A 25,839-nucleotide genomic window follows, 5' to 3' on the forward strand; every position below is an offset into this window, starting at 1 on the left:
CCCGGGTGGGTATTGGTAAACCATGTACATAAAAAACCTTTGGTAAAGCGAAGGTTAAATATGATGTTTACGGAGACCTCACTTGTGAAATAACAAAAAGGTTATGAACACGGCATTCGTTTCAGACATTTTTAAAAATTTTGGCATCGATTTGTTAGATCATATTTTGCTATTCACAGCATCTTTTCTTTTCATAGCAAATGCTTGCATATTTTACTAATAACTGCATATTCTAATTGCATATTTTCTTTTTTTAATAAATTTAGGGGCACCACAAAGCTCCGATCTTTCTCCTACTATATTCCTTACTTTTCTAAACGGCTTTCTACGTTAAACTTCCAACCCTATCTTTTATTTTGTGGATGACATTTGCCATTCATATTCATTAAATTATAGACCAAGCCTGTCGGAGATTTGGGTAATGAGACAAAACATGAATGATTCCCTTAATCGGGAATTTGTGTTTATCTCTGTTGGCACAAAACGGACGACATACCATGTCGCTTCATCCGTTTTTATGGGTGGTGTAAATATTGTGGAACTAGACGCTCTGTAAAATAAAATATTTTCTAGTTCGACTAATCTGATTCTTTAATTTTACTTTTGTGTTAATTTTCTTATATGAAATTATTAATTTGCTGTTGCAATGTTACAATAACATTTGCACCTAATACTAAATCCCACTAATATATTTTCTTCCAATAAGAATCTGGCAGTCTCTCGCAAAAGTACTGTATAAATACAAATTTTCTTTGTTGATTTTTTTATTTGAACGAACAGCTGATTAGCGAAAAAAAATAACAACGACGAAATAAAGAAAAATTTTTGCAACCTTTTTTTTATCTATCGAAAAAATAGATTTATAGTGATTTTTATACATAAACACTTTTAACAAAAATCTTTTAAAAAGACTGCATTTCAGTTTTAAATTACCAAGAAAATGATAAATTCCGTGCGATATGAACGCAGCAACAGCAGTGAACAAATGCAATTCAATGTGTTGAGTGACAGTGGTGGTCGCAGCAGTGTTGGAGGTGGTGAATCACCTTTAACTCCTAGCCAAACATCTACAACACCAGCTCATAGTGTGACAGAAGAACCCATGGGTATAGGAAATGTAAGTGAAATGAGTTTTTGCACATAATTTCTAAAAAGAGATAGATTGCTTGATTTGTTTAATATTTATTTCTAGATCCTGTGCACCCATGATGGTGTCTTGTTGAAAAAGGCCAGCGCCGAGCATATAGCTGATTTGAATACCAGCGGCTCTTTGTCGTTGGTGGAATATGGTCCTTCTAAACGTTTGTATATTGAGTGGAAACCGAATGAAAATATTTTGATAGCAGACGACAGTCAGGATCAAGGAGACTGGGCCTTGGTGGATACCATTTCGCAACGCAATCGCACTGTATCGGAGTGTAAGGTTTTTAATACAAAACCCATGGAAACCTCTACTGGATCTATAAAAGTTCGCGTGATACGTACGTTTTTGGATGATTTGTCGGGTATTGAGGTGAAACAACGACGCCAGACCATCAAGTTTATACGCAAATTGGATGGCACACTACACACCGAATTCTTTTTCCAACATGGCAATGCTGATCTGTTTTTAAGCAGCCTAAAGAAATTACACGTCATCGATATGGCTCCCTCGGCTCGAGCAGGAGAGGAATATGTCATCTTAACCACCGAGACCCAAAAGCTTAAGAAAACTTTTGCCGAACTGGATATAGGTGAAATTAAGGCCAGTTCTTTGAATGAGGGTTGGCTACCCAATAAAGTTGTAGGCTTACTGGCTAGCCTGCCAGATTACATGGCCCATAAAGTGCCACCCAAAACTAGACCTGGCACCTTGGAAGCCAAAGACCGCCAAAAATCTTCACCACCTTCAGACAACTATCAACTTGTGGGCATAAGCTGCAGTACCAATACCTCAGACTCACGCAGTCGTGCCAGCAGCCTGGACAAGTCACCCGAAATGGACTCAAGCGAATTGGAAAATGTTAAGGAAATCGATGAGAAAATTATACCACCCCTACCCGAACGCAAGCCAGTGCTAAGAGGTTTTCCCCTTAACGAAAATCAATGGTTGGAATTTCAAACACCTGATGGTCGTATTTCAGATCCTAGCCGCATTTTAGAAATCATCTTCAAAGGTGGCATTGAGCACAAACTACGCGCCGAGGTGTGGAAATATTTACTAAACTACTATCAGTGGAACGACAGCGAGGTGGAGCGTATTGCAAGAAGGAAACAAAAATCCATGGAATACTACAGTATGAAGGCTCAATGGTTGTCTATGACGACAATTCAAGAGGCCAACTTTTCCGGCTATCGTGATCGCAAGTGTCAGATTGAGAAGGATGTCAAGAGGACTGATCGTTCATTGGACTATTTTGCCGGCGAAGATAATCCAAATTTATTAACATTGCAGGGCATATTGATGACCTATGTCATGTATAATTTCGATTTGGGTTATGTGCAGGGCATGTCGGATTTGTTGGCGCCCATTTTGGCAATATTGGTGAGTTTAAGTACTTGTTTATTTACGCTTGAACATTTTTTTTCGAAAATACGTTCAAATTTTCAAAATTTATTTCGATTTTTTGAATAAAATATTTAATTGTCATCAGGGTTATTTCGAACATAATATTGCATTATCATCAGGTGTATGCATGATTGCCAAGTTTCAGCCGATTTGAGTTACGAGGAGAACTGTTTCAAAATTCATTTACAACATACACATTTTGAAAAAAAAATTTTTCTAAAAAATAATAAATACATTTTTAATTTTAATAATTTTTCTTACTCTAATTTACATCAATTCTTTTCCAGGAAAATGAAGTCGATGCCTTTTGGTGTTTTGTTGGTTTTATGGACATGGTATTCGCCAACTTCGATATCGATCAAGCCGGCATGAAAACACAATTCAATCAATTGCGCCATCTTTTAGAATTCGCCAATCCACGACTCTTTAAATACATGATTACCCATGACTCCGATAATATGTATTTCTGTTTCCGTTGGCTTTTAGTTTGGTATAAGCGTGAATTTGCCAACGATGACATTTTAAAATTATGGGAATGCCTATGGACCAAATTACCCTGTCCCAATTTTCATATTCTCATATCGGTGGCAATATTGGATCAACAAACGGACATCATTATAGAAAGTCAATATGAGTTTACGGAAATTCTAAAGCATGTCAATGAACTATCGGGTAATATTGATGTGAAACGTACCCTGGAAATAGCGGAGGCCATATACCATCAAATAAAAGAGGCTGAACATTTACCCAATGACATAAGACTAATAATAGGAGAACCTCTGCTAGATACAGACGATCGTGAGGATGATAATAATTCACCCGATCAGTTTGATGATGATTTTGATGAGTTGGTTAGAGAGCCGACTCCGGAGGAGAAGAAACGTAATCAAGAGTGGTTAGAGGAAGCCTGTGAACGTTCCATGTTTTTGCAATATTTGTAATAATTCCCATATTTCTATAACAATCGTACAGAATATAATGCAAATTCAAAGTAGCACACAATAATAACTAGAATTTTTTTTAATTTTTGTATAATTTAGTCTTGTATTTTTAAGTTGATTTATGAGTTTTTATTTTTCTTTCATTTTTATTATATTTTCCATTTTCATATTTAAGGCAGGTTAAAGCAGATAAATATTATTAAATCTTAAAGCAAGAGAAAAACGCCTCAATTAATGGCCTCAACAACTATTGTTATAAAATATTAAAAATTTAAATATAAAACCTATACGATAATAAATATTAAACTTTATTCATTATAACCAATATCTTTATGTAATTGCCGTAAAACAAATATCAATTATTTTATAATGCAAATATACAATTAACAACAAAATTATGATTAATGTTTAAAACGAAATATATACACACACATGCATACACACAAATATGATACATACCTAGTATTTAATAATAAAAATGTAACCATTTTACTTTTTATTGAAGAAAAGCCACACAATTTAATTAGCTGGTGAAATAAAAATGATTTTTTTTAAAATAATAAAACAAAAAAACTCTGTGATTATATTTCAAGTATTGGGAGGGCTTACGTTAAGCTTAATTTTAGCCTAGTAGTTGTAGAGAACGGGTTGCATTGTTACTGTAACGATTGGAGATCCATTCTTTATGTTTTAGTACTATTATAGTTAAAGGACATGAGCTGGACACCGTTTAAATTACATAGAACTTTTTTGTGTTTACTCTTGTATGAGGTTTACTTGAACTGTAATTTCCCACACGAGAATTAAGCTGCAATTACAAAAGTTAGAAAATCCCGAAAAGCGACTTGGCCTTTAAAAGTAGTCAGTAGGTCCGGAAATTACTAGCATAAAACGTGGATCCAACTAGCTGAGATATTATCGAATATCTGGAGATATATGTATATTTACTGATAGCAAGGCTGCCGTTAACGGAATGGCGGTTGTCTTCACGACATCTAGGTCAACCGAGGAATCCCGGGTATTCCTAAATGAGATAGCGAGACATTCTAGGATAAAGCTTATATGGGTCCCTGGACACGATGGAAATCATTTTAATTGTATAGCAGACGAATTGGACAAAAGGGGTGTGATGATAGCTGAAGAGGCGATTGATTCCTTTTCTGGTATTTCACTTGAAAAATGTAAGATGGTTGTACAGCAGAAACTACTCAAACCGAAAATTTTCTTTAAAATTGGCCAAGTTTTGATAGATCTGGGGGGTGTTATATCCGCTTAAGTGAGCCAAATTTTACGCTTTTGAATTAAGTTTTCTTTCCGGATAAAATAAAAGTTTTATATAGTCACGAAGAAAATTTTTTTCTACAAAAAAAAACTTAAAAATATTTTTGGATGCGTGTAACTTTTTATAGGGACGAGATAACTGTTAGTAAGTTTTTTTATTTTATTTAGAATTTTATCACCAATATAGCTGATATTTTAAAAATAAATTTGGACAATTCGTACGCCCGCCATATCTAAAAAACCATAAAAAGATCGAAAATATCTAAATATATGTATCTATAAATATCTCTTCAACTAATGGAGATAACCTACACATTCCCACTGTCAACTCAGCAAACACTGCAGCATGCTGCTACAACAACAACCTACACATGTACGTATATATATTTTTGTAGATCTTCTCAAGGACTATTTATATTTTAAATTTGAGCTCATTCGGATCTTAAATGGATTTTTGGCTATTTATTTATAAAATTTGAGAAACGAGGTATGGTTTTTCGTTTAATCTAGCGATATCTTATTTATTTAAATCTACTAAAAAATAAATTCCCGCAAAAAATTTCAAAACAAGTAGTTCAAGCAGCAGTTCAACTGATTATAAAGTGATTCGATTTAGGTTAATCTTGCATGTCTTTTATAATAAAATAATATATGGCTCTCCCTTCGAATGAGTGCATTGTACCTTTGCAAGTTCAATGAATCGATCACGTATTTATTGATGAAAGATATTAATTTGTATATGTATTGTGTAAAAGATTTTGAAAGAATTAATTCTTTATTCAATTTTCAAAATCAAATTAAATTTTATATAATAAACATTCTATTAAAGAATTCATTAAAAATTTAATCGTATCTTTTGAAAATTCATTTATAAAATTAATTCATATTTAAATTCAAATCCATTACAAAATGCTTTAATAAACCCAATAAGCACTAAAGACCTACAAATTCATAGTCTTTTTGACCCACCATCGTAAATAACGATTTTGAAACAAAATTTCCCACAGATTTCCCAAAAATCAAACTTCCGGATTTTATGAATATCGCTCCATATTTGATTATAGCCCCCAATATAAGGTCCACTTCCGAAAATCACAAAAATGAGTCCGAACCGAAACATACTTTTGAAGTTTATCTAAAGTTTGTCTATTTTAAAAAGTCTTTTAAGAAATAGCATTCTTACTCTATCCATCATTTTTAGATTTAAAATTTCGAAGTAGATCTAAAAAAGTTCATAACAAAAATTCAATTTTGGCTATTAATATCATCGAGTATAGTAAGTTTTTAATTTTGTTTTATTTAATAGTATGGTATAACTAAATTTAAGCATAGTTTTTTGAAAAAGTTTATTTTTTAAAATAAATTAATTTTAAATACGTATTTATTTAAGCAAATATAAACACTAATGTTTAATTAGATACAAAACTTATGTGGTAAAAGTAAATTTCAATACACCAGGTGGATTTGAATCAACTACGAATGATTTAAAATCCAATTTCAAAAACCGATTGTTGTACATATAACGAGGATCCTGAAAAATAAAGGAATTATTTATTACATGTTATAAATTTGTTTGTTTGTATACAAATTATACTTGGGTCAGGCAACAATAATTTATAAGTTATTAATTTTCAATTAACCTTAAATATATTTTACTTGCCTCCAATATACTTTTATCCACGTCGGTATCCTTTAGCCACAATTCCAAGGCAGTAGTTCGCCACTTTTGTTTCTTCAATAAATCCATACAACGCCAAATCGTGGCGGCATTAAAACATTTGTGAGTACTTGTCAAATTAATCACTCGTAATTGACGACAATTTTGTAAAAAGCTTAACACACCGTTCTCGCTCTCCAAGTCACAAGAACACAAATGGATCTCCTCTAAATTGGACAACTGTTTACTTATCTGACTTAACATATGGTCACGTATGCCTTCTATATCGTAGCCACGACACTCGTAGAATGATAATTTCTTCAACTCCCTCATGTGTGTCAATTCCCGAAAGAATCTTTCAAAGTTGTGTAAAACACCATTGAACTTAAATGCTTCAATTTGTTTTAAACTGGACCTAGAGATTCTCTCCAAAATATCAAAGACAAAATTCTTTGAGAATATCGACAGTTTTTTCAGTCTGGGCATGCGCAAAATATCATTGACTATGTCCGTGTCGAAACATAAATGATAGTCGGCTATTTTGATATGTTCTAAAGAGGGGCATTTCTTTAGCTCTATTAGATCACAGCAATTGATTTCATCACAATCTTCCATTATATCAAATTTGCGTAACTTTAATTCTTGAAAAACATCTCGAAAGTTATCCGAATCTAAGTATTGACATTCGTCCAGCGACAACTGACGCAATGAACTCAATTGGGATAAATGTTTGCCAGTTATTTGACAGGCTCTCAATTTTAGTATCTTCAAATTGGGGAACATGTTTACCAACATATTGACATCTTCATCTATAAATTGCTGTTCTTGGTCTTGCTCTGCATCATCCAAATCCTCTTCATCTTTCACTGTATTAGCGGACACACCCATCCAGTTGAACGTTTGTGTACGGGGAAATGTCTGATCACATAATAAGCGCAAGACCCGAATATCGCAGTGTCTCATTAAAAGACTGTCCATAAATACTGACACTTCCGACATAAAATCGATGATTGTCTGATCACTGATATCTTCAAGTATCTCCCCATAAATGATAACATTTTTCAACTTGGCCCTCCACAAAGACTGTATGATATTTTTGAATCTAGTGTGTAATTTGGAAATCTGAAATTGTTCCACGATATTTAGACGTTTTAATATCAATTCCAAACAGTCGTCGTTCAGATCCAATAGTCGGGGACCTTCTTGCATAGAAATTTCTGGAAATATATATAAAAATTCAATAAAATTTCATTTGTTTGATAATATGGAAAGTATTTACACACCTTTTGTAGTTACCATTGTGAAGTGCAGCAGCCGTTTTAGTTGTTTTTCCTGCTATCCTCTACAAATGCAGTCAGTCAGTCTATAGTATTGTTGATTTTCTTTATTTTTGTTATGGTTTTTTGTTTCGTTTTTGCGTTTTATTTTCTACCTGGTATTTAAAAGATGAATCGAGAAAAAATATTGTAAATTATTTGAACTCCGTATTTGTTGTTGTTTCACCCATTGCAATCTATAATGGTTTGTTTTGATTTGTGATTCTAAAATTAAAGAAAACAAATGTTTTTGTTTTTATTGCTGTTTTAAGAGCAAGTTTATTTATGTATAACAAAAATAAGAGAACAATTATATGATATGTAAATCAGGGATGGCAAAATTGGTACAATTGTACGTTTTTATACCCTTCAACACCAAAGGTAGTGAATGAGGGTAATATAAGTTTGTCATACGGTGTGTAATATTGAGAAATATTAATCTGAGACCAAAAAAAGTATATATATAATTGATTCTTATGAAATTCCGTCCTATGTACGTCTGTCTGCCTGTCTCTGTAAAACGCTCTCACGTAAATATCGATTTCGAAACAAAATATACCACAGTTAAATTATATGTATGTAAACATTAAACTACCAGATTTTGTGAATATACAGTAGCCCAAGAAAGTCTACATACAGGAGAAATTATTATGTTACTTTAATTTAAAGCAGTTTTTTTATGAGATACATATATATGTATGTCGATTTTAGCAAAAAAAAAATTCAAATAACGCCCAAAAGTTCACCGTTATTAGAGTTATTGATTCTGAGTAAAATAACGAAAAATTTATTCTCGGTCACACCTACTTTTGGGTGGGCGGGGCTATTAAGTTTCATAATATTTTGAACATAAAAGCCCAAAAAACCAAAAAAAAATCGTTAATTGACTCAGAATCAAAAATTCTAATAACGGTGAAATTTTGGACGTGATAGGAAATGTTACTAAACCCGACTTAAGTGATGTTGTTTTAATTTTTTTTAGTGTGAATTTATTTTTTTAACAAATATATTTTATTACTTTTAACTTACAAATACAGCTTTCAACGAAATAAATTTAATTTGAATTCCTGTATGTAGACTTTATAGGACAGGATTTTCAGTATAGATTGGGATTCACAGAGTCCAGTGCCTAAGACCCTGTAGTCTAGGACAGTTACACAGAATATGTTCCATGTTCCTTATATGAGTGAAAACCGGGCACTGCTCAATTGGAGCCTTCATTGGTAAATGGGATATGGGCGCACAGGATTTCTGTAGGTTTGTTTGTTTGTTTGTTTCTCTTTAAGTTAAATTTGGCCTAAAAATACCGCCATCAGCAAATCTGGCTTACGCCCTTTAAGAGTCTCCTTCAGGAATTACCACATCGACCTATACCTTCGTATAGGAAGCCGGAATTCTCGAACTCAACTCCTGAGTTTTATGGTCTCCACCAAAATCCAATATGAGTTTTGTTTGGTACTCCACCAGTGTTCCAAATTGAGTTTTGTTTGGTACTCCACCACGACAAATTATAGGTTATAAATTATAACCAAAACGAATGCATGTGGTTAATGTGAAAACTTCGAAGAACCGTAACGCGGTACAGTTAGACGACGCCAACCATCAACCAATGCGAGTGAAACGCAATCCCTCGAAGGCAGCGAAAAAAGGACGGCCTGATTGCCCTTAAACGATAATGGCAATGACGCGCGAGTTCTTCCTCCACCCAGAGCTGAATTACGAATGATTTCTGTAGGTTGTGCGAGGATATTGGGGAACTGGAAACAGTGGAACATATTCTGTGTACCATATAGCATTTCAAAGCTCTCAGTGCTGCCTGACTATCTACATAAATTGTCACTACAGACCGCTCTCTGACATGTGCCCTTATCAACCAAACAAATTGCATGTTTACACCAACATTGAGGAAGCCATAATTGGCCTACTTGAGTTTGAAACCTGCATAAATCCACCGGGATTAGAATTAGGTTTAGACGTCCCAAGTGACAGAGACCAGAGCATAGGGGAGACCGCAACAAATACTAATCATGAAGCAACAGAAAGCATGGAAATAGAAGAACATAATTTATCAGTTGGCCAGAAAACACCGCGCAAGAAAAGAGGAGCTGAAAAGCTGCGCCATAATACCAAATGACAATTCGTTCGTCGAAAATCGAATTTAGGTTATAATAGGCACCAATTACACTCTGCTACAAAATGACACTTTTTGTCAGAACTTTAAAAGCGAACTAATGGGGGCTGTAGGCCTATGTGAGGACATACTAAAACCGTTTTCAAAGATTTTGAAATACCCGCAAAATTTTGAGATATTTTGAAAAAACTGTTTTAGGGTAGGTCGTAGTACTTTAGTACATCTAACTCACACATTTTTAGACCGATATCAAAATTGTAAACAATTATGGATATACAAAGAATTAAGCTTTCATAAAATGTATATCGAAAAAATTGCGTAAGTTTTTATAAAAAGTTTCGCTTTATTTTTTATTTTTTCATAATTTTTCAAATTCAACAATAGTTAATTTAATTTTTTTCTATAAAAACAACTTTATATAAGAAAAAATGCGATATTACTTGTTAAAATCGGTTTATATTTGCAAAAGTTATTAAACTTTTTGGAAAAAAGTTCGAAAAAATTTACCTTGTAAAATCAAAATTTAGAAATACTTTTTTTTCAGTAGTTTTGTTTTTTTATTCATATGCGCTGGGGGAGAAAATACTAAAAATGGTGTTAATTAAAAGTTGAATAACTTTTACAATTTTAATCCGATTTGAATAATTAAAACCATGTTTTATTAAGAACTAAATTTCCTATATATGTTGGTATAAAGTTTCATAAACATTCATATCAAAATAAGCAATGAAAAGCGACTAAAATCAAAAAAGTTGATAAATTTTGTATTTCTTTTAGATATTCTTAACAAAAACAATACTTATAACTTACAAATGTGTCAAAAAATGCACGTAATTTTGAAGCATAATCAGTTTTCTTTCCAAACCCGTTAAAAAATTTAAAGTCGGACAAAAACTTACTAAGCTACAGGTCGATAAGTCGAAGAACGGGTTTTTAGAATAACTTCTGAATTTGAGGGTGTTTCTGAAATTTTTAGACACAATTTGTAGTGTATTCAGCAAGACCTATAACCCACAGTCATACTGTCCTCACTTTTTGACATTAATGATCAGAATACTCTGGCAAATCATTCAGCCCAATTATGAATACAAAATCCGCTGGAGTATTTTTACTTTTACCACATTCAACATTGAATTTGAACAGGAAAAATGGGAAAAAGGGAGAAAAACTCCCCCGGATTTTTTATTCATAATTGGGCTGAATGATTTGCCAGAGTATACTGCTTATAAATGCCAACAAGTGGGACAGTATGACAGTTAGATTGGAGCTTGGACAACGCTACCAAATTATCCAATTTACTTTGAAAATCAGTCATCGCTTCGCGCAACTTATCGCAAAATTGCATATAGCATATATGATGACATTGATCCAGTCGAGATGTGGTTTCAACATGATGGAGCTTTGTGGAAATTTTCAGATAGCTAGCTAGCTCCTTTCGTTTGAGCCCTATCGTATTTTCAACAGACAGATCGACTTAAAATCTAAAATAAAACAAATAATTTTTTTTTATACATTTTTTTTTATTTTGTTTTGTTGTTGTATATATAATTCAATATCATTTGTTGTAGTAATAGTTGTTGTTGTTTGTTTTAATAATTAAATCATACTTATACTTAAATAGTAATTATTAAAAAAAATAATGATGTAATAAATGTTCATACTTAATTTGTTTTATTTTTATTTATTTAAATGGAGAGTTCTGTTATTTTTTTTTTATTTTTTCAAAAAATGTTTATAATTTTTATTTTATTTATATTTTGTTAATGTTTTGTATAATTATGGTTGGTAACAGAGCATGTATTGTTTGTTTATTTATTTTTATTAATTTGCTGAAAGATTAAAAAATAATTGTTTTTATAATTTTATGTATAAATGTTATGAATTATTTTTTTTTTGTTTGTTTTATAATAATGAAGCAACAGGTTTTATGTTTAAATTTATTATGAATTACTATTTATTTTGTGGTGGTTGTTTTTTTTTTATTTTTTGAGTTTTATAAAGATAAATTCTATAATTTTTTGTTGTTGGTTTCGGGTAGCAGAGATGTATGTGTTTTGTAAAAAAAGAAAATCAAATTACATATAATTAATTTTCATATTTTTAGTTAATTTGTAATGTAACAAAATAAAATTAGCCACTTACTTGGTTAATTGTCCAATTGTTAAATTTAAATGTTTTTAATCAAATATTTATTTACAAAATTATTTTTTATGTTTCCTTTTTGTTTAAGAAAATATATTTATTTTTTTATTTTTGTGCTTTTTTTAAAAGAAATGTTTTATGGATTTGTTTTTATATTTAAAATTAAAGTTTTGATATTTATAGAATAATTTATTAATAAGCATGCAGAGTTTTATTTTTCTGTTTTATTGGTTTTTTTTTAGAGAATATTTTTTTTTATATTTTCTAATTTTATAAGCGCTTTATAAAGTTTTGTTTTAATTTTATACTTAATATTTAATAGTTATTTTAAGGTGAACATAAGATTCCTTAACAAACTGTTTTGAATTGTTTCACAGCAGCCTTTTTGAAAACAATTTGTTAAAAATTCTTATTTATTTTCTAAAGATTAGCAAATGTTTTTTTCTAATAACTTTAAATTTTGTTTTTACATATTTTGTGTGATACCAAAGGTTTTGTATTTTTCAGCAGCATTGAAAAAAAGCCAAAGGAAATCAACAGATTTTTTAATTTTTAAAAATATTAAAGACTTTTCCCCATTTTCTTAATATCTGGTTATTATCTGACAGTTTTCATGCAAAAAAATGTTAATTGGAAGTATATCGTTACGAAAAATTGATTCGTAATTAATCTTGCATTATTTTAGTGCTCAGCAGCATTGAGCTAATAAAAATAATGCAATAATTTTAAAGTTTGTATAAGTCCAACTTTTATTTTGTTCTAAGACATTGCAGTAGAAAAATCTTTATGGATGGCACTTGAACTAAAGTTGCATTGTCAGTTGCCTCAATGGTACTACAGATGGCAACTGGCAATTTGTGGTTGCCCTCGGACAACGCAACTGAAGTTTGGTTGCCATCCATAATCGACCCAGAAAGTACTCCACAAAGTGTTGTTGCCTCTGCAATTGGTTTAGAAAATGAAAATGTTCGAACATGTTTACTTTCAAAATATCCTTGTAGTTGTTCAAATTAAAAGGTAACCGAAGAATAAACATTTAATAACAAAAAATTAATAAAAATTTATCACCAGGGTCTTTTATTACGTAGAATTTTATTAATTATTCCACCAACCTTATTCTTCATGTTTTGCTTTTGAATTGTTGTTAGTTGTCTAAAATTATTATTAAAGTGGCAAGGCGTAAAAAGTTGTAAACGTGAAAAGAGTTTCGAAGCAATTTTAAAAGAAAATGGAAATAAAATTGCTGCGATTAATACCAAATGTAAATATGCTCAATGTTGGACTTAAATCTTTCAAATTAAGATCATGAAGTTTTCGCAAATGGGCATTGCCACGGTCCCGAACGCGACATTCGTAAGCCTTTGAATTGAAACAAATAAAAAAATCTAAACAATTTCTTTCTCTTATTAACATTTTTCGAAATATGCAAAATATAGGTTTTGTCGATTAATTGTTTCCAATATATTATAAACATGTTATCACGAATGAGACAAATAAAATAGATCTCGCAAAAATCGGCGAATAGAAACATAAATTTATTAAAGAATTTTATTTTATATTAAAATGTAATAATAATGTAAATATCAATTGAGAAGTTGTTGAAATGTTTGCACGGGTTTTATTTAGTAGGATTTATATGATTTGTCACGCGACATGTGACTAAGGATTTATCACGCGACATATTTTTACTTCATGTTTGTAAATTCGATTAGTCAAGTAAATTCAATTTAAAACTTCTTGAACTACAAAAATCTTTGTATTTATTATATTATTTTATAGGCACAATTACCAAAGGTTCGAAAGAATTTAATTTTAGAAAGCAAAATAAATTTTTCTCTTAACCATTCCGTTAATGAAGTCATCAATTCTTAGGCTTAATTCATTTGTACTTCAAATGTATTGAATTGATTTCTTTTAAGAATTTCATATTTATAGAATTAATTAAATCATATGAAAAATTTACCTCTAATAGAGTTATGTTCGGCCTCTACATTTGTTTGTAATAATTTGTTGTTGATAGAAAGATTTTATAAGATGAAAATGCAATCATGATATAAATATGTTAACAATAAATGTGGCGAAGAGTAAGAAAAAATATATTTTCACTTTTCAGTTCAATGATGTCTACATTTTTATAATATAATGCTAGAAAAAATAATTTGTTTATTAATATTTTTATTTCCGGACATGGTGGAACTTTCTATGTAAATGCTCATATGTTCTGTAAATTGAGTGATTTCAAAGTTAGGTTCGGAAGGGGTGTGCACTTCCACTCGGAGACCTTGAGGTCCATTGTGATTCCCTTCAAATAGGTAATTTCAAAAACGAGCGAATTTCAAAAACCAATAGAGAAAATATACATAGAGCGGAAACTCTCCTGTCAAAGACCTAGCTTTTTAATGTTTTCCTTTGATTCGATATCAAATAAATAGCGAGCAAGTTTTTACTCGTAAGCTAAGAATTCGAAATTCTTTTATATATGAATGCGAGAATTAGCCCCCTGTTAGCAGATTGGTTGAAATCAAAGGGATTTAACTATTGAAATAAGAAAGAATTTATGAAAAAAATATTTTTTTTCACTGACGTCAAGTCCTTTAAATATCGTCCAAAAATAGTCTTTCAACGTGGAAATATCAAAAACTAATGTCATTGAAATTCCGAACATTTCCGACTAGTGGAACTGTTACAACATCAATAAAAACTATACTTTGAATTGCAATGGAATTATTATGGGTATCGGGTTTAAACGTACATGAGAATACAAATTGTTCAACCAATTAAAAAACGACTGAATAATTAAAACAAATTTCATCACGGTTTATATCTGTGGGAGGTTGCTTAGATGCTGCTGGTGTTTCTATCGTGGGATAACAAGACAAATGTATCTTTTTTGTCGTTTTCAAAACCGATTCCGACCATGATTGGATTCTATGACAACCCCGATAATCTTGTTTTTGATATTCCTGAACATAATTTCAGACATATTGATAAATGATTACAATGTTCCCCCGTGTTCTGTAAACCGAATATGTGTAATGTTTACGTTTTTAAAACGAATCCATTTGTCAATTATATGGGCCACAAAATGTGAGCATTATATAAACCTAAAACGTAAATCGCTCTCATGAGAACAAATGACATTCATACTTTTGACCTCATAAATATGTGCCTTGCATTCAGAAAATCTTTGTGAACTGGTTGCATCAGAATGATGTTTTGATGGTGATTTACAGCGCTACTTATAACAATAAAAGGCGCTCCAACTAATAGACAACTAACAGGCCTGTCACACATTTTGTTCGGAATGGTTTCAATGCCGTAGTTTTTATTCCGATCGATTTCGATTTAGGTAATTTATTAATTCCAAAAATATTTAATAATTCTATATTTCTGATTTGAATTTGAAAGCGTTTTTTATATTAAAACAAAAGGGAAGCGTTTGGTATAGAAATTGATTAAAAAATTTAGAAAAACCAATAATTATAAAGAAATATCAATTCCACTTTGAAAACTGAAAGTGGTTTCATTCCGAAAGAAATTTTCGTTTAACTTTTTCTGAAGAAGCAAAATACGGAAATAATTCCACTTTCGATCGGAATGGAATTCTGTGACAGGCCTGTAAATTTCAAAAAGGCAAATACAGCAGTCCACTAGTTAATATACAAATTTCCATATTAGTCAACCATTTGGAGGGGGGAGGTGGTGAATTAAAATTTGTTCTACATTTTCTTTTTTTTCCATTTTTTATATGAAAACTTTTCGGTTTTTTGTGGGGGGGGGGGTGAATTCCTATTTCACACCCTCTGAATGAAATATAAATTCGAACAAAATAGCTTGGTCATAGACAGTTTTTCAATTACGACGCCTTTTAAATTTCTTACTTTAAACATCAAAATCGCCACCTCAGTGGCAAAACATTAGATCTTTCCATTTTATCTCAGACTTGAAACGTTCCGGACCTATTCAATTTCGGCGTCATATAAATTTCTGGCTTTAAACCTCAAAATCGTGCGCTTCAGTGGCAGAACATTAAAACTTAATCCTGTCATTTCAACATTGCAAACATAATTTCAAACCTAATAATTTCTCTCCTCATGCTACGAAATAAATGCCAATATTATGATTTTTTTTTGTTATCATTTCATTTGTTATATATGAAAATAATTTGTATATTTTTGTGTGTTTTATTACAGATTTTGTTGTTGTTGTTGTTTTTACGATTTAATAGTAGTTATAATAATAATAATAATTTTACAAGTGATAATCGAATAAATACGAATATAATTTTTTTTATATGTATATCAAAAAAAAAGTAATTGTTGCATTAAAATAAGAAATAAAAAAAAGAAGTAACAATAAATATAAATTTATTTAAATTTAAATGCTAGCAATAACTTGTTAATGAAAATCACAGCAGCAAATTGTAAAATTTCAAAATGAAGTTAAATTTAGCATGGTTAAACTTAAAATAAATTTATATTTATATAATTTCTTTTTAAAACGTACCTTATATCAAGAGAAAAAAACTAGTGTTATTTCCTTGTAGGAAGTATTACTAAAGCAGCAATAATTTAGCAATTTGAGTACAAGTAAATATCACAGTTTTTAAAATGAATAGGACGCTATTGGATCTCTTTTTGGATAGTGTTTGTTATTAGAATAAAACATTAAAACTTCTCTTAAAATTGTGTTTTTGTAATTGTTGTATAATTATAATTTCTAAATAGTGTGTGTGTGTTGTGTTGTTAAAATGAGTAAAATTATTTAAAATAAAAATATAAAATAAAACGTTAAAATAAGAAATAAAAAACAATTTAAACGAATTTATATCTTATATAGTATATTACAAAATTAAAAAAAAATATATAGATTTTTTTGTAGATTTTTCTTTTTTTGAATTGTATGTATTTTTGAATTAATTAATTAATTATTTTAGCGTAAAAATGTTTTAATTTTAAAACTGTATAGTATATTAATAACTAGAGGGGGAGGGGATTGGTTGTTTGTTTGTTTTATAGCTTAATTTTAAGAACTAAACTAAACTCACTTTTGAATATTTGTTTTTTTTTTAATATTTTTTACTTGCTTTCGAAGTTTATTTTATTTATTTATACTTTTATAAAGAGTCTTTCTCTGATATTTACTCTTAGTTTATAATTAATGGTTTTTACTCTTCTTGTTTTGTGTTTCTCTAAAAACTAATAAAAAGAAACTTTTTTCTCTTTTTAATGCTACTAAGCAGCTGTGTATTAATTAACGTTCTGTGTGTCCCCTTTTCTTTGTTTTAAAGCAGCATGTTTTTGTTTGTTTCGCTCTCCCAACCCAATTGCAGGAAATTGCTTATAGGCAATTTCTATTTTGTTTTGCTTATTTTAATTTTCTCCTCTGGCATCCTTTAACAATAATTTCCTACTATTTATTTAGAGATGTGCGCCTTAAGCGCCTTAAAACTCATTCTGGTTTTTCTTCGTTTTCACTACTTGTGGACAGATTTAGGGAATTGTCGGCACTACCTGATGACGATTGACGTGTGTGACGTGTGGATCTCAACTCTCGCCGTTTCTCGGGTGGCTGTTCGCTGATGAGGGAATGATCGGCACCGGAACGTGGACGTTTTAGACGACCCGAAGACCTGCGTGTCTCTTCGTTGTTCGACGAAGCTGAAGTATTGTTGCCGGACTCTGTTGCTAAATCTTCTATGCTACCGCTGTGTGAACCTGCGCTGGCTGTGCTGGTATTTGCAGTCGAGGTGGGTATTTGTGAGGTGGATGTGGATGGATTTTGTTGTTGTTGTGATTGCGATTGAGCTGGTGCGGGTTTTTTGAGTATTGGTTGTATTATCAGTTCATCGGCTTCCTCGTAGGGTGGCGGCATCTTAGCAGCCTCCGCCGCATTTGTAATTGTCAACGATATTCTAGATTCACTACGTTCGGAACGTTCACTGCTCGAACTGGCACCCGAACTAATTGGAGGTGCAATTGTTATGGTCGTTTGTGAGGGTAAATTAGCCGCTATGCCTGCCGAGTTCAAAGGTGTTAAGGTCACCTTATCGGCCTCGGGCTGTTGGTTAGATGATGATGAGGATGAGCCTCGTATGGATTTCTCTATACTTGTCATGCCCCCACCAAGATTCATAGGGAATCCTGCGGCCGCCAAGGCAGCTGCGGTATTTAAGTCATCTTTTAGGGAGGATGACGTGTCAGTAGTACGTTGTCTCTTCGACTTGTGATGGTCATCTTGAGAAGACGAGGTGCTCGAGTAGGAGGGAGTAGTAGCCGATGCCGAAGTGGGTATTAGGGAAATGCCTGATCCCAAGCCCAATTGTTTGGTATAATAGTCCATTTGTTTTTGGAAGGCATCCTTGGCTAAAGCATCTTGATCTCTTTGTCTCTTCGAGGCTGAGGATGATGAAGAGCTGGTACTAGTTGAGGAGCCTCCGGTAAGACCAGCCAAACTGCCGGTTAAGCTGGCCAGGGAACCTGGACCGGTGAGAGGCAATGAGCTACCAGCAGCTGCCATAGCCTGAGCCGCCATTTCTGCCAAAAAGGCTTGACTGAAATCGGCTGGCATGCCAGGTATTTGTGGTAAAGCGGCAGCAGCTGCAGCAGCAGCGGCGGCCGCTGCCTTTGCACTTTTGCTGGAGGATGAATTGGAAGAGGAGGTATTACTTGAAGAATTGCCGGAAGCGCCTGTCATAGAGGGTGGCAGTTTGCCCTGGGACAAGGCTTGTAGTGTTGCTAAATCGGTAGGCAATTGACCTCTAGCCAATTGTTCCATTAGTTTTTGTTGTTCCTTGGCAGCCTGTTGAGCAGCTACGGCTGCAGCATTTGAGGCTGCTGAACTCGAAGATCTCTTCTCACTTACAGTATTTGAGGAGGACGTCGAAGCTCCCGTTATGGGAGGCATGCCTAAAGAGTTCATTAATCTAGTGGCCTGAGCCAAATCCATATTAGCCATTCTGGAGAATGATTCCAATAGCTGAGCATCACCAGGAGGCAATAAAAGATTGGACAATTGAGCCATTTCCGCTGAGGCTTGTGCAGCTGCTCTACTGGCCGAAGACTGTCTACCGCGAGATGAAGACGATTGCGTTGAGCTAGAACCTTGACCACTGGAACCAGACATGCTGGCAGCCATGGCATTCATTAGATTTGCTGCCTGGGCAGCCGAAGAGGCCGCCGCCGATGAGGCTGATGATCGGGAGTTGGATGATTTTGACTGTGATTGATGGGCCTTTGATTGTGTGGTGGATGTGGAACCGGCTGAAGAGGCTCCGTTCATCAAATACTGTTGGGCCAATTGATCATAGGCCGAACCCAAGCCGGTGGAACCCAACGAGTAGGGATTTAAACCACTCATACCCATGGGTGGGTACAGCAGAGAAGGATTGGCAAATAAGAAGGGGAAACCAGCCGCCAATTGGGAAGCTGAAGCTGCTGCTGCAGCCGCAGAATTCTTAGCATTTGATCCAGAAGATGAGTTATTACCGCCCGAAGAAGATGTAGCTCCCATTGCTGCCGCGGCAGCAGCGGCGGCTGCAGCATTTTGTTGAGCCTGTTGATCATTCTTACTCTTTTTACTCGATGAACTGTTCGATTGGGACGAGTTTTTACTGTTCGAACCGCTGTTTGAGGAGGAACCCGTCACCCCGCCTAAACCACTTAAAGCAGGTCCAGCTGCAGCCATAAGTGCGGCTAAAGATTGTGTATCCATGCCAGCTAAATTACCTAAACCTCCCATACCCGCCAAACTGGCGAATAAGTTCATGTTGTTTAGATTACCCAAACCCGGTATGTTACCCATGCCAGGCATTCCAGCAAACGGCATAGACAATAAAGGATTTTTGGGATCGAAGGCCGAAAGAGGATTCTTAGGATCGAAACCTCCCAAATTGGGTAAACCGGCCAAAAGACTGGGATTTATACCAGCCAATGAACCAAATTGCATGGCAGCATTAGCCTGATCCATGGCAGACTGTCTAGAGGACTTCTTCGAGGAACTAGAGTTAGAGGAAGATTGTGACGAAGACTGTTGCTGGGAATTCGAGTGGCTGCCGGAGGAGGCATTGCTGGAGGTGGAGGAAGGTCGGCCAGTATGAGATTTACTGCTAGACGAATAACTAGTTTCCATAGGTTTGGGAGAAGGAGCAGACATCGGATTTTGCATTTGTTCCAACCACTTGGGATCGACCTCATAATTGGGATTTTCAGTAAGCCTAAAAAACATTAAAATTTAATTAAAATTTACAGTTTAATTTAAATTTGTTTATTTGAAATTCTTACCATTGCATCAATCTCTTTAGTTGAGGTGCCTTATTGCCTGCCAATCTCTTGCCAGTTTGTTTATTTATTACCGGAACTGGCTCGTCTCCAGTCAGACCTGGTGGTGGTCCTGACATGGAAGATTGTTGTTGCTGTTGTTGTTGTTGCTGTTGCTGATGTTGGTGAGATTGACTATGCGACGAAGAGTTAGAGGATTTTGACGATGACATCTGAGAGGCTGACAACGATTGTTGTGAGGGTGTCGAAGGCTGTTGACGACTAGATCTACGACTGTTTGAACTGGACGTATTACTACTACTAGCACTACTGGCTGAAGCTGCCCCTGTATAGTCCATGGTTAAGGGAGAGTTGACATCAGTTAGCCATTTGTCTACCTTGGCTTCGTGAGGAGAACCATATTTACTAAGAGAGAAAAAATTAAAAAAATAAATTTTAAAGTTAGGTTTATTGTAGATTAAAATAATACGAATTTCATTCATTCCATGAAGGATTTAAAATTTGGTGCACATATAGCCTATGGAGTCCTCTCCATTTTTAATTTTGAAAAACTCGCTATTTAATTTCAGATGGCGAATAAAATAGTGAGTTTTTCAAAAATTAAAAATGGAAATGTCTAAATGGCTCTATAATTAGAGTTTTACTTACTTGGATTTCATAGCCTGTTCCATGTCAGCCAACATACTTTCATAAAGTTTACGTTGGGCTGGTGGCAAACATTGCATCATCTTTTGCTGTTGCTTAAGGAACGTCTGCGGATCTGTGGCCATTGTTTGCGCTAATAAAGCATTCAAACTATCCTTGGCCGAAAGACCACCCATGCCAGCCATACTTTGTAAAGCTGATAGTCCTGTGTTGGCCGATGATGACGATGAAGTCGAAGTAGATTGTCCGGCCGAAGATGATGACGAGCTACCTTTACCTTCTGTTAAGATTGAAATGAAGAGATTAGAAAAAAAAACACAAAATATTAGTAATAATTCTGTACTGGGGGGGTAAAAGTAATTTTCTTGAAAATTCCCCCATTTAGTCTGGTTTATCTTAGAAATTAATAAAGTTCAGAGACTCAAACTCACTTCCAGGCACTGTCGTAACAGTGATAGTAAAAGGTTTTTGATTTTGTTGTTGTTGTGAAGACATAGACGTTGGTATATTGGCCGGTGTTACGGAAACACTAGGTGGTATTTGTGGCTTCTTAGAGGAGGGCAACGAAGGATCGGGGAAGGTTTTCTGTTCCTTGGCAGCAGATAATCCCAAAACGATTTCATCTAACTTCTTGCGTTTCTTCTCCTTGCCAACTACAGGCTCTTCGATAGTCTGTAAATGATAAATACAAAAGAATTCATTATATTGTAAAAAAAAGTAAAGTAGCATTCAACTTACGCAATTATTTTTCTTCATTAGTTTATTTAATGTATCATCCAGTTTTCCTCCTTTACTGGCCATTGAGGGGAAGGCGGAACTTAAAGCTGCATGTATGCTTGAAGTATTGGCTGTCGATGATGAGCTTGTTGATGAAGAGGAAGCTGAAGACAACTTTTTCGAACTCATTGAGAAATCTTGTACCTCGCTTAAATCTATTGCTCCCGAAGAAGATGCCGATTTCATAATATCAGCCATATTCATTTTTGGTAAGCTGGAAATGTTAAAAAAGCTAAATTTAAATTTAAATAAATGAAATATAATAAACAAGTAAGAGAGTTATATTCGGCTGTGTCAAATCTTATATACCCTTCACCAATGTAAGATGAAGATAGAAAACAATTTTTCGGTGAAAAAAAACTTATATATTCACTTGCCACTAATGGTGAAGGGTATAATAATCTATTTTTTAAGATCTGACTAGTAGCTGTTTAATATTTACCTTGAAGACAAATCCATAGCTCCTCCCATTGAAGAGGGTGGTGGGGTTTTAAGTGGTGGTACAGCGGGCTTACTAAACTGACCCGAGTTTTGACGTGACAATGGAGCGTGCTGATGAGCTGGCGGTGGTTGCAATGCACTACTCAGAGAAGAATTGCCTGCAGGGGAAGCCGCAGACGAGGGACGTCTGGAAGAGGTACTAACACCAGTTGAGGCTGCCGCGGCAGCTGCTGTCATATTAGCAATTTCTGTTTCCCAATCTTTAGGAGCCACTAAAAATAGTAAATAATAGAAATTAATTGAATTAAGTTTTTTTATGGTATACTTACAGGTCTGGGCACTATTGAGTAGAGCATGCAGTTTGGCCCGTTCCGTTTCCACATCGATGGCAATATGACGCTTGCGTTTTTTACCCGAATTTGTGGTTGTTGTATTATTGCTGTTGCTAGGCACAGGACTGCCAGAATTGGGTATATTCAAACCGGGCAAAGAAGTTAAAGACATGCCGGGCAATAAAGCGCTCAAAGCACTAGCATTGCCACCAGCTGCTGCCACAGCAGCAGCCATGGCCGCATTGAAACTGTTGGCATCTAAGCCACCCAAACCGGCTGCAGCAGCAGCAGCGGCGGCCGCAGCAGCTGCTGAAGAGGCTGTAGTAGCCGACGACATGGCTGGCAGAGATGAGGGGGTGGAGGATGTAGTTATGGGCGCCATCGTTGACGTTGACAAAGACAACGAGGACTTGGCAGAGGTACTTGTTGTATTGATTGTGGCCACTGGCACATTTGTCGAGACTATTGTCGCAGTAGTCACATTGGAAATAGCTGGAGCAACAACTTGTTGCATTTGAGATGTGGACAAATGTTTGGTAACACCATGATCTGTTGTAATGGTGATGACATCGGGGGTGGTAGAACGTTTTTCTACCGCCACACTGAGATGGGGTATGGCTTCGTGTAAGCCTATGTTCAGTTCAATGCCTTTGCAACCCACCAAGGCTGAGTATGTGGTATCAACTGGCCATTTGCCCGAGTCAATGCAGGAAACAATGTGATAGATACGCCTCTCCAAGGCGAAATCTTTAAACCAACTTATGCTAATTTCTAGTTTGGGTTTTTCTTGTTTCTGTTTGGCAGCACCTGGCTGTATGACTTCCAAGTCGGGGAATCTGGCTTTTAGGTCGGCGGCTTGTTTTTTGCATTCTTCTTCGACGGCCTTTTCTTTTTCCTTCATAACCTCTTCGTCATCGGGATCATTGGATCCGGTGGTAGCAGTTGTTAGATCAAGCATATCATCATCATCTTTAGGTTTAACCGATTTCTCGGCCTCCTTCTCACTTGCTTCTTTACATTCGGCTTCAGTAGTTTTAACCGAATCTGTGTCTGGTTCTGTAGTATTTTCATCGGTTTTAATTTTTTCCTTTTCCAGACATACCACCTCTTCTTCTTCTTCAGCTTTCTTGTCTGCCAATTTAGCTTCATTTTCTAAGTTTTGCTTATCATCTTTAGTTTCTGTTAGATCTAAAGTTGTGTTACCATCCTCTGATGATTTATCATCATCTCTAGATTTACTTAAATCTTCTGTGGTAGAATCATCTTTGTCTACCTCCATGGCTTCAAGTTTCTCTTTAGATAACTCTTTTTTAAGTTCATCTTCATCTTCTGTTTTCTTTTCTTGTACTTTTTCTTCAACCTCTTCAGTGTTTTCTTTTTCAGATTCTAATTCCTTTACCTTTTCCTTAACCAATACTTCATCATCTTCATCCTTTGTTAAATCCTGGGTTTCAATATCCTCCTTGATAGTTTTTAAATCTTCTGGCTTCAATTCCTCGTCCTCTTCACCAGGCTCCTTTTTAGCTAATTCCGATTTTATATCGCCTGATAGTGATTCGGTTTTGACTTCTGTTTTAACAGGCGAGAAATTTTCCTTTTTAATTAAACTATCCTTCGTTAGGAGTTCTTCATCCAAGTCGATTATCTCATCTTTAACCGATGATTGTTTTGCGGCAGCTGCTGCTAATTTCTCAGCATTTAAGGCCTCCAATTTTATAGAGCGTTGCATTTGAGCCTCCAATTCACGCAAGAATCTGTTCTCAGAATCGGCAAAAGAAAATGTATGATCATTGAATATGAATGTTTTCGATCGGTATAGACCATGTTTTAGTACGGCCGCTATGAGTTCTTTATCATGTTTGCCAGGCTCCCACCAATCGGGGGTATCAGCATTCACCATACACAATTTCAAACGTTCTTCCATTTGAGGATGTTTGGAAATTTCTCTCAGTTTGGACAACAATTCCAAACGATCTAATATTAATTTAGCATGATCTTCACTAATATCTTCAATTATGCCTTCTAAGCCCTTTTCATTTTCGGACAACTTAACGTTTGCCTGTCTCTTGCACATGGCTATAAATACTTTATAGTAATCACTTAAAGTCTCATCACTTTTTCTTTCCAAATGGGCCATTTGTTTGAATTTAGTCCAATCGGGCGAGAGCGTAGTGAGGCCCGGCGTTAAGGCAGAGGGTGGCAAAAGATCTATACCGTAACCGGTAAGGACACGCAAAAATTCATATTCCTCACGACGATTCCATTTTTTGGGTATACACTGCAAACGTTGCATTTCACGTTCACGGGCAGCTATTTCCATTTTACCCTGACGTTCCATTTTCTGTTACAAAAAAAAATTATGGAAAATAATGTTAGTTATGGAAGTAATAATTGTGAGTGCCTAGATTATGTAGTTTATGTTAAAGTGAGGTTATGTTTTAATATAAAAAATGATAGTATAGTTGTTTGTGTGTGTGTATTAAAATCATAAAATATTAGTAATAACATGCATTAAACATTCATTGATAATATTAATTAGTTTTATAAAGATTAAACAGGTTTAAAAATGTTTACAACAGATTCAATTAATAAATTAAGTGTTTGTTGCTGTGTATATTATATTTACCAGACGTTAAATTAAATTGTACAATTAAAAAAAAGTCAATTAATTTACTTATAGGAACTATAATTCAGTATTGTGTTATTTATCTTATTAGTTTAGTTTTCTAGGAAATTTACATTTACAACTGATAATAACTTTTTTGCTCTAGTATTCAAATAAATTTCATAAGTTTTTTTTTGTTTTAAATTTTAGCTACTTGAAGCTCTTAGATTTTGTTGTCGTTTTCCTTAAGGATAACCATGTTTATCCAACTCATGTTGTGGTGAAATTTTCGCATGACTTTATTGTTGTTACCACCCTGATATTTTTGTTGTACATACGAGATTATTTTGTTATTATTTTGAATATATAATTGTTAAAATGGTTTTTGTTTTTGTAGCGTTGTCATTAATATTTCACAATAATGTTTAATTTATATAGAGGAGTTAATTGTTCAATAAAATGGTATTATCATACAAAATACTTAAAATAATTTATAAAGAATAAGAAGAATATAAATCTCTGATTGTCAATAACAGTTTATTCAAGAACCAATTTCATTAACGTAAACTTATTAAATTCCAAAGCATGTATGCAAAATTACTTAATTTGAAGTTGATTTCAGTCGATATCATGTAATCACTTAGATAAATGAGTTTAGAGTCACGTTAATACATATGTGCCGATGAAGTTTTATGGAGGCATCAGCCGGGGCTTCAAGTTTTCTGTAGGCAACTACTTAAATAT

At 34.0% G+C, this 25,839-nt stretch overlaps 3 protein-coding genes across 15 annotated transcripts in view; 1 reads left to right on the forward strand and 2 right to left on the reverse strand.

The window, feature by feature from the left end:
- The first annotated feature begins 784 nt into the window (after positions 1–784).
- On the forward strand, positions 785–3,936 carry Tbc1d15-17 (TBC1 domain family member 15/17). The gene is made up of 3 exons (XM_065499442.1): positions 785–1,117; positions 1,193–2,524; positions 2,836–3,936. Exons 1-3 carry the CDS (start codon positions 941–943, stop codon positions 3,487–3,489), a joined length of 2,163 nt encoding a protein of 720 aa, XP_065355514.1. The 5' UTR covers positions 785–940; the 3' UTR covers positions 3,490–3,936.
- Positions 3,937–6,047: 2,111 nt separating this feature from the next.
- Positions 6,048–7,959, reverse strand: LOC135951441 (uncharacterized). The gene is made up of 3 exons (XM_065501098.1): positions 7,711–7,959; positions 6,431–7,644; positions 6,048–6,301 (listed from the first exon to the last, which is right to left on the reverse strand). Exons 1-3 carry the CDS (start codon positions 7,724–7,726, stop codon positions 6,197–6,199), a joined length of 1,335 nt encoding a protein of 444 aa, XP_065357170.1. The 5' UTR covers positions 7,727–7,959; the 3' UTR covers positions 6,048–6,196.
- Positions 7,960–11,373: 3,414 nt separating this feature from the next.
- kis (kismet) overlaps positions 11,374–25,839 on the reverse strand; it is a 119,737-nt gene continuing 105,271 nt past the window's right edge. For 7 of the 13 annotated variants that reach the window (XM_065502372.1, XM_065502370.1, XM_065502364.1 and 4 more), the window contains 7 exons: positions 22,488–24,831; positions 22,160–22,430; positions 21,679–21,949; positions 21,372–21,612; positions 20,944–21,220; positions 20,299–20,700; positions 11,374–20,231 (listed from right to left, as the gene is read on the reverse strand). In XM_065502372.1, the coding sequence (XP_065358444.1) occupies positions 17,468–20,231; positions 20,299–20,700; positions 20,944–21,220; positions 21,372–21,612; positions 21,679–21,949; positions 22,160–22,430; positions 22,488–24,831 (6,570 nt within the window). In that variant the 3' untranslated portion in view covers positions 11,374–17,467. The remainder of the gene's footprint in view (positions 20,232–20,298; positions 20,701–20,943; positions 21,221–21,371; positions 21,613–21,678; positions 21,950–22,159; positions 22,431–22,487; positions 24,832–25,839) is intronic. The other 6 variants (XM_065502375.1, XM_065502374.1, XM_065502373.1 and 3 more) reach the window with 1 other exon arrangement.

This window comes from Calliphora vicina, chromosome 2 (assembly GCF_958450345.1).
Source record: "Calliphora vicina chromosome 2, idCalVici1.1, whole genome shotgun sequence".
Classification (NCBI taxonomy): domain Eukaryota; kingdom Metazoa; phylum Arthropoda; class Insecta; order Diptera; family Calliphoridae; genus Calliphora; species Calliphora vicina.

Excerpts from the sequence above, each read along its gene's own strand:
- Tbc1d15-17 (XM_065499442.1), top strand. The coding sequence starts at position 941 with ATGATAAATTCCGTGCGATATGAACGCAGCAACAGCAGTGAACAAATG. Across the intron at positions 1,118-1,192 it reads AACCCATGGGTATAGGAAAT|ATCCTGTGCACCCATGATGG; the intron begins GTAAGTGAAATG and ends ATTTATTTCTAG. Across the intron at positions 2,525-2,835 it reads CGCCCATTTTGGCAATATTG|GAAAATGAAGTCGATGCCTT; the intron begins GTGAGTTTAAGT and ends ATTCTTTTCCAG.
- LOC135951441 (XM_065501098.1), bottom strand. Across the intron at positions 6,302-6,430 it reads TGGATAAAAGTATATTGGAG|GATCCTCGTTATATGTACAA; the intron begins GCAAGTAAAATA and ends TTTATTTTTCAG.